Source organism: Propithecus coquereli, unplaced genomic scaffold, assembly GCF_000956105.1.
Source record: "Propithecus coquereli isolate 6110/MARCELLA unplaced genomic scaffold, Pcoq_1.0 Scaffold125, whole genome shotgun sequence".
In the NCBI taxonomy this organism is placed as follows: domain Eukaryota; kingdom Metazoa; phylum Chordata; class Mammalia; order Primates; family Indriidae; genus Propithecus; species Propithecus coquereli.
Genome location: NW_012136636.1, coordinates 3,313,288 through 3,322,654, shown reverse-complemented (window position 1 = coordinate 3,322,654; position 9,367 = coordinate 3,313,288). Strand labels below are relative to the sequence as shown.

The following is a 9,367-nucleotide window of genomic DNA, read 5'->3' as shown; positions in this document are numbered from 1 at the left end:
GGGCAACACAGTGAGACTCTGTCTCAAAAAAAAAAAAAAAAAAAACCTATGTTAATGTATTTGGGGCAGTAATTTTTAAAGTAACTTTCTGGACATTTAGTGAGTATTGACATTGTGTAGGGTGGCTTGTAGGACAGAAACTGGAAAAAAGAAGCCACTAAAGACCAAAGGATGGGGCCTTGAATCAGTAAAGTGGCAGTTCTTAGAAACTGTAAAGAAAGAATTGACAAACTTGATGAGTGAAGGGATATGTAGAGGGAGGAAATGGAAAAAGAGTCTGACCTTCCTGATGTAATCGCTCCTAATGAGCTAACACAAGGAGTCAGGAAGCATGTAAGGAAAACTTAAGCACACAACAGGGAGTGAATGACCAAGACAAAAGAACTGACCCAGAGAAAGAATTTATTTAGGGTACAGAAGATAAAAAGAGCCTCATCTATTAATAGATAGTACAGTTTTTTGGTGAAATTTTGTAACATGAAGTATAAAGAAAATCCTGAAGGCTTTCGATTTCTCTTGACAGTATTATACAGCAGTCTCTCCAGAGCTCTTAGGCAGTGATTTTTGTACATAATATTCCATACCAAGCTCAACTTCAGTCAGTTTCTTCTTGAAGCAATTATCTTCACTTTAGGTAATATGGAATCTTAGGGGATATTATCTAAGGTTGAAGTTTCAAAAATATTTAAAAGTTTACAGAGGTAGCAAAAAGGGAATTGAGAAGAAAAGGGCATAGGAGTGGGCAATGATGGGAATTCTCTTTAGATGGTAGTTTGATAGCTAGTAATAGCCCATAACAATAGATTTGGCACATTATACACCCTAAGGAGGGGGAACTATCAGAATATCTAAATTGCCATGGGAATGAATGAAGGGGAATCATTGTGTTTTACCCTTCTGTGTGTTTTTTTAACCTTGTACATAAATAACCTTTCAGAAAATTTTATTAATACAGTTTGCTAAGGGTCATCAAATTGTCTTTTAATATTTTCTTATTAGTTATCTGAAGTGGAGTATACATTATAAAAAATTGTAGAGAGAAAGATGAATCAAGGGATTAAAATTACAAATGACAGAATGGATCAGGATGTGTGTCTTAGAAGGTTTAAAATGTAGAAATCCACATTTCTGAGTAGTGGCATTTCTAATTGTGCTATTTTTCATTCATTCCTATGATTACTCTTGACAAGAAGTATTTCTATCTTTGGATTTTTAAAATTTTACATTTTGTATGTATATTTCAAGTAGAGAGTAAATTTCAGTATCCCTGTTTGCTAAAGGAACTGTTGCTAAGGACCACCATAATTACATTTATAGAGAGTATAAGAAGGAGAATTTTGGGAATGTAATTTTTATAAAATCTACAGACCTACGGACCCCAACACTTCTTGGACTTCTTGGGAAGTCCAGGACCATGGTGCTGCATCTGGTGAGGGTCTTTCCATTGTGGAAGGCATCACATGGTGAGCGTGCTAGGGGAGAGAGGGCATGAGAGAGAAAAATGGTGGCCAAACTAATCTTTTTTATCTAGAGCCCACTCCCATAATACCTAACCCAGTCTCCACTTCAGATAACAGCATTAATCCATTTATGAGGGTGGACCCCTCATGGCCTAATTGCCTCTTAAAAGCCCCACCTCTTAATACTGTTACAGTGGCAATTAAGTTTCCAACTCATGAAGTTTGGGGGACTTAACTCAAACCATACCAATGCTATCACACTTTTGAATTTTGTCAGTCTGAAAGAGTAAAAAGTGGTATCTGTGTAATTAGAATCTCTTTGGGGTTGAGGTTGTGATGTTCTACCTTACGTCCTTTCACCGTCACTCCCAAAGGTTCTAGTGTGCTTTCCAAGGGGAAAAGTGAGTTCTGAGTGTTTATATTGATTACGAAGCATGTACACACACACAAAAAATCTTTACTACACTTTGATTCACTTGCACACACTAAGCTCTTACTCCAAATGTGTGATAATTATAATCTATTAAAACTGTGAATAAAGTAATTGGCATGAATTCACTAAAGATGCTTAGAAGCAGATAATTCTGTTTGTTACAATTATTAGTGACATTTTAGGAGAGTAACGGATTCTGATGTACAGGTAGGATTTCAGTAGGAGAAAAGTAGCATGAGCAAAGGAGGGAGATCAAGATAGCAAGGATAATTTAAACGAATAGTAGGAACAGAGTTGGAGCTAGATAATAGAAAGTCTCAAGTTTTATAGGAGCGTGCTAATTTAGGAAGTTAAGCTGTATTCTGTGGACGGTGGAAGTCATTAGAAATCTGAGGGCAAGAGAGAACAATGGTCAAGAAAGGTGAGTCTAGCAGTATGTATAGGATGGATTAAAGGACACACTGGAAACAGGGACACCATTTTAGGTGTACAAGAGATGTGTGGCACTAAACTGGTATGATGGCAATAGAAATGAAAATTAACTCTAACTCTAGACAGAATATAAAAGAATAATTAACAACTTGATGACTTTTTTGTTGTTTCAGGGAAAAAGGGAGACAAAATTTGGGCACCAAGATTGAGAAAGCCTGTTCTTACCCTTGAATTTTTAATCTGTTACCACAAGTAGTCGTTCTTTCTCCCTCTATCTGATGTTGATCTTAAAAATTTCACTGCATCCTTTGAGCTGCCTACCTATTGCCATTCAAAGTCAAATTTTAGGTCTGACTACATAGAAAGGGCAGATTTACTTTAAAGATGGGGTGGAAGAATTTAAATCTTGGAACATGTTGAATTTTGAAGGGACCCCTAGATCTCCCAGGTGGATGTGTCCAGGGACCAGCTATAAATGTAACATAGGGAAAAGGTCTGAGAGAGATGTATTTCAGCTCTGTTGGATTTTCCACCTTCCCCAGCCAACAGTCTACCCCATGTTGCTGTCTTAAACCTCTTTACACCGTTCCCTTTTTAAATTTAAAACATTTCATGTTGCATACCAGACTCCATTACTTTTCACATCTTCTTGTGTTGTAATCTAGCCACATTGCATTTTACTGAACAAAAATAACCAGTGGAAACAAAAGAAGTAATCAGGTGGAAAACCTTAGTGTTTGTATTAGAGAATATGTGGGGGGGTGGAGGGGGAGAACATTTTTAAAAGACTTAGTGAACAGAGAATTTATTCAAATAAAGAGGTCACTGAATTTATTGCTAGTTTTTGACCATGTAGAAAATAATTTTAGTAGAATAATGGAGATGGAAGCAATGACCTAAAATTTGACTTTGAATTGGGAATAGGTAGGCAGCTCAAAGGATGTAGTGAAATTTTTGTAAGATCATGGTCACACAGAGGGAAAAAAAAGAACAACTTGTGGAAACAGATTAAAAATTCAAGGGTTGAAACAAGCTTTCTCAACCTTGGCACTGGTAACATTTGGTGTTGGATCATTCCTTGTTGCGGGGCTATCTTCTGCATCGTAGGTTGTCTACCATTGTCCCCGTCCTCTACCTTCTTCCCACTAGATGCCAGGAGCCATCCCCAGTTGTAACAACTAGAATCATTTCCACACATTGCCTAACGTCCCTTGGGGGGAGAAGGGTAAAATTGTACCTGGTTGAGAATTGAGGATGGTAGGTATTCTATCTCTGGGAGGCAAGAAGGAGAGACTTCATGAGAATGGCGTAAGTTTTTTTGGTGAAGAGGGGAGATCTTCTCTAGAAGAATGCAGGAATGAAATTGGTTGCTTGAGACTAAAGGAGTTGGTTATACCAGTCTCCATTTGAAATTAGATAGCATTTTGTAGTTAGCCAGATCAGAATGTTTTCTAATTTTTTCTTAGAATGAAGTCTATAGTGTTTCTTGTTTATTGACAATATATTATGGCCCCAGTGGGGCTTTTTTCTATAATTTTTGTATGCCTTTCTAACTATAAATATAGTAACTGGTAGATAACATACTCTTTGAATAAATCCATGCCTTGGTTTGTAATTGAGAGTCTCTTAATCTGATGCACTGAAGGTTTGGGTAAAGATAGGTATAGAACAAAATCTGCACTGATTTCAGGACATGCTTTGTAGAAATTTCTTCCCATTTCTAAAATGTCTAAGTGCTTTCCTGTAATTTGTTCATTTATTTTTCTTAAAAGATGAAATATAAAAAATGTGAAAATAATTAATAGAGTTCTTTTCTAATTTACTCAATCCCTTCTATTACCATATAACCTTACGCAAGTTTTATGAAATGTGCTATATCATATGTTCACCTTGATTGTAAATTCTCACCTGATATTCCAGATACTACTAATAGAAGACATAGAATACATAGAAAGTCCTAATTTTTATTACCCTTGTTTGCGTTTGCATTTTTTTAAATTTTATTTTCTTATCGATACATGATGTACATATTTTCAGGGCACACGATAATTTAATACATTCATATAATTAATTTTTAATTTTCAGGCTGAAGAACAGTTGAGAATTGTTGAAGAACAAAGAAAGATTCATGAGGAAAGGATGAAACTAGAACAAGAGCGACAACGTCAACAAAAAGAAGAACAAAAAATTATCCTGGGCAAGGGGAAGTCCAGGCCTAAACTGTCCTTCTCATTAAAAACCCAGGATTAAATTGCAAACTCTGAACTTTTTACAAAGAAAAATGGAAAAACTTTGTATGGTAGCTTCATGTTGAAGTGGTTTTTTTGTTTTGTTTTGTTTTGTTTTGTTTTTTTAATTTGTAAAATCTGGAAAGTTAGCTTGTTCTAATAGGGGCTATGCTCTGCAATTCTCTTTTTTTTTTTTCCCCCCTTAACTTCCATTAAGTCAAATCCTTATCAGATCATTGTTGTCTTCTAAAAAGTGATATATTTTTCACCTGTTTGGATTCTGTATTAGTGGTCTGAAGAAGAGCAGATCACTTAATAAACTATGGGTGGTCTGATAAGGTTTTTACTGACCCACTGACTTCAGAGTTATACTCTGTTTACTACATCATATTGCTGGTTTTGCTTTTTGTTTTTTTATATATTTATAAACAAAGGAAAAGTTGGTGATTGCATTGGAAAATTCCCAGGGTATTACTGGACCTATGTGGTGTATTGTTAAACCAGTGTCCTTGTGATACTGTTGCTCTTGATGTTCCTGATACAGGTAAGGAAACCATTGGTCAACTCTGATACAAAATATATATATATACAGTTCAGTATTGTCTCTGTTCAGTTTGTTTTTATTTCATTGACAAAATCAAACCAGCATTCCCCATTGTGTAAATAAATGATTTTGCTGAATAAAGTAAAGTCTTAAATTCATATGTTTAAGCAATTTTTTTTAAAGTTATGTTAAGTCTTAAAGAGGGTGGTTTTCTTTTGAAATTTTAGAAGTCTTGGAACTATGCTATATTTCCTCTCGTTTATACTTTTAACATAGGGTTTATATGTACACTAAATATACTTGTGAATTAGTATTTAATGGCTATTTTTACAAATATCAACTTTAAGCTGATAGAGCAATTATGACATCAGTATTACTGTTAAGACAGTCTGACAACACTCAGAATTCTCAAACCTGTGCCTCTGTTTTAGGATATAAGTATTATCACCACAAGTTTTACTTAATAAAAACTAGGAAAATGCTTTTAAAAATTTATGGAATTTTAGCTCATTTTCAAAGTGGGCCATCAGAAAGAACTTAGCTTTATACTTTCAAAAAAGGTGAAGATAGTCAAATCATCTTCAGTGTAGTGTACTTGCACGTTTATTTTTGGGACAAACACATTTAAATTTTTATAAGTTTTTTTGCATGTGGAATCTTATGGATGACCTTTGTTTCATACACTAGAATCTGCCTCATTTATCCTCACATGTGTTTGTTGTAAGTCTACTGGTATTAAAGCATTAATTCAAGAAAACGATATGGATATAAAAATGCTACCTGAGATGCATAAACATGTCATCAAGTAGAGAAGATCTTCCCCAATATTTTTGAAACAGTTTGATTATTCTTTAAAATTTGAAAACATTTAAGTTAATGAGATGACTAAATGGTAGATTATTTTGTGTGTGCATGTTAAGAAAAATGCTGTTGCTTTAGTTTTGAGCTCTTTAATAGAGTCTAATTGTGGTAAGGAATAATACAATCAGTTTAAATATCTTTAAAGAGAAATTTAAATAGGCATGAACTGTAGTGAGAACTTTTAGTAAACATGATACCTGTTACTCTAAAATCATTCATTTTACTAAAGTATATAGGTTGTCTACACATCTTTTTTTATCTCTAAATATAGGTTAGCTCTAATTTCATGACTCTTACACTTTTTTCAATGTAACCTTTTTTTGTGCAGATTCATTGTTTCTAAGTTCTGTGTTCAAGTTTTTAGAAATGTTTATTTAAAAATTGTTTTGCTATACAAGTGTTCTAAACATTGTATCTAAAGAGAGTAACCTGGACTTCAAATATTTGAAATCAGTTTATGTGAGCCTTTTAATTTTTTAAAAATTTCTTGCTGCCACTTATGGTATGAAGTCACAGTAAGTTGCTTAATAACATATTACAGCATCTGCTTGGAGACTCACATAAGATATTGAAATTGTTCCTGTGCTTGGTAACTGACTGTTACTCTCTGCCAGGCTACAGAAAAGAGGATGTAATTGTTAATATTATACACCCCCAGTCTTTTCTGTGCTGCAACAATGTAGTAATTTGTTTTCTTTGTTTCCACTGCCTTTGTGTATATATTATTATATAAAAGTTAAAATTTTCTCCCAATCTATTAGCAGTTAAAATGTTCCCTAATTTATTAAATATGCCTTTATTCATACTTTGTTTTTTTAGGTTATTCTTAATGCATTACAGAATTAACTAATGACTTTGTTTATTTTTATGACAGTATTTAAAGTATGTAGTTATTGCCATTTATATTGTGGAGTTTGCAGAATTATCAATTGTATAATACAAACTAAACCTTTAAATTAGCTTGGTGTGAGGACTCTTCAATGCTTTAAATAGGGGAAGGGGTTTGTAGTTGAAGATTTACTTCTTCAGTTTCCCTTTGAAGATGTAGCAAATTAGGCTGTTTCTGTCCTCAGTTTCTCTTTAGTCATTCATTTGTGCTCGTATGTGTCCATAGCTTTTTTTTGGTAACTCTGCCTTTCCTAGATGAAGCAGTATCTTAAGCATTTTCAATAGTTTGTATTTTTTTAATTTTCTGAATTAAAATAATCAGAATCCTGGCTTCTTGAATTCTACATATCATTTCTAATGCCTCATTTTATATTAAAAGTCTCTCAGTTTGCCACTTAACTGACATTTCTCCATAGCTATCACTATTAGTTAATTTTTGAGACTATCTACTCCCTCCAGGAGAGTCTTGTGAACACTCAAATACTAGAGTGTTATTAATTAGTGAAAAGACCTGAAAGGACTACTGAAGGTAAAAGGCCTCAATCTAGAAGTCTAGGATGGGTGTCGAAGCACAAGCAATAGTTCCTACTTTTTCATTTGTGGAATTGCCACTTAATAGTGGTCTTGATTCCTTCACTATTGCCTGTATTATTTGTAATGTTTTTTGTTTACTCTAGTGGTGTTTTTTTAAACATCCAGCTGTCCATGATGACGGAGGAGCTAATGGTGCAGTAATCTAGAAGATTTGCATTTGCTGATACATTGCACGATACATCTTGTAGCAGATGTGCCATTGCTTGCTTAAGATAGATTGTATTACCTATTCTGTTATATATTTTGTGTATTTTACCGATTTGGTACTGGGAAACAATGGAAGGGGGGATGCAAAAGATTCGATATAAACTTAGGGTGTTTTATATTTTTGTACTAGCTTCCTCTTACCCCACAAAGTATTTCTTTGGAACTTTGGTTTTACAAAGTAATACAAATCACAATGCTTGTTTTTTACATCTTTTTATGTGCCCTGCAAATCTGGTGAAGTGTTTTTATACCTAAATCATTCTTGGGTATATAAATTACATAAACACTTCATTGGAAGTCATACTTGAAGATTGCTCTTTTCCTGAACTTCCAATGGTTGAACAGAGGATGTTGGACAGTTGTATTTTTTATACCTTTTAAAAAAAATCTATGATGTTAAAGAGTAATATCTTCAGTGATCCAGCAGTTTCACTGTCCCTCAGAGTGTGTGTTTCTAATACTGTCAGTTTATTTTTTAAGGTTGGCACAACTGTTAATCACCAAATCCATATTTGTTAGGGTTAGAATAAAATGAGTTTAACGTATACGTTAGGATGATTGTTTTATTATTTTCTAGGCTTTCACTATGGATTAAATGACAAGTTAAAATAAGGAGTTAATGAAGGAATTAGAGTTGGTTTTAAGTGCTGTTGAACCTCCTTATTGTCAAGTAGTATGAGAGGGCAAAAAATGGTTTTATAGACCCAGGAGATCTGTCATTCTCCTTAGGACTATCAGTAATTTTTCTTATATATAAGAAAAAAACATTTAAATTTTTTAATGTTCACACACAGCACATCTCTATCAAATCAGTGCATAAAAGGGATATCTTGTTTAGAGAGGTAAAAGTATTAGAATGAGTGTTACAATCAAAATAGTGCACAGCTAACTGTTACCTACTCCTTTGTTTCCACCAACTATGTAATCCAGTTTGGAATGATGAGTGGAGTTTGGTCCTCGAAGACCTCTTGGTTTGTAAATAAGGAAATGAGCTTTTATGCCAGGTGCCCAAGCTCTTTGGAGCCATTCCTATATTCTTTGCATGTGTGCTGTTTTTGCATTAATGCTGAAAAGGAAATGATAGGTTGAGTTAGAGATTTAAATGACTGCAAGTTGGAAATAGAGTACTTTGCTTCCGTAAGGAATACGTTGTTACAGTTTAGAAAGTATGAGTTGTCACTCAACTTCCCAAAGGGAGAAGTGATTCTCTTTTGACCGAGTCTGATGTAATAGTTTTGCTGCCAAACAAATAAGTAGGCTGTAATATAAACTGCTTCAGTGTGTAATCTGAATTTTCAAAGCAGGTAGATGGAGGAGGAGTGTATGGCAAAGTTGATTTTAAGAAAGGGTTTTGTTTTATTCAGAAAGATCTTCCCCTTAGGGATACATTGGGCAAATGTGATTTGCTGAAAAGTTCTAAATACTTCGGTGACGTGTATGAAATAAACAGCATACAATGCCATGAAACAAAGTATATGATTTCAGGAGAGACTTACAGCTGCATAGAAAGTTCATTCATTGCTTGGACAACACTTACAACACATCAAATTCAGAGATTTTTCTGTAATGTTACATTTAGATAAAAAAATTTTTTTGTAGAAGTTATGTTACATGTCATTTGAAATGTGTCTTAGAATTGATGGAATACTGTAGAAGGATTGTATAGGAAACAATCAGGTCTAAAGACCAAAACATGCCTAGGAATTCAAAGGGGCAGGGA

The 9,367-nt window shown here is 34.0% G+C and overlaps 1 protein-coding gene across 2 annotated transcripts in view; it reads left to right on the top strand.

The window, feature by feature from the left end:
* The window catches only part of ARGLU1 (arginine and glutamate rich 1), a 22,160-nt gene extending 16,905 nt beyond the window's left edge, over positions 1–5,255 (top strand). For both annotated transcript variants that reach the window (XR_001137195.1, XM_012637945.1), the window contains exon 4: positions 4,411–5,255. Coding sequence is in view for 1 of the 2 variants with exons in the window: in XM_012637945.1 (XP_012493399.1) it covers positions 4,411–4,575 (165 nt within the window). In the remaining variant the exon portion in view is untranslated. The remainder of the gene's footprint in view (positions 1–4,410) is intronic.
* The last annotated feature ends 4,112 nt before the right edge of the window (positions 5,256–9,367 follow it).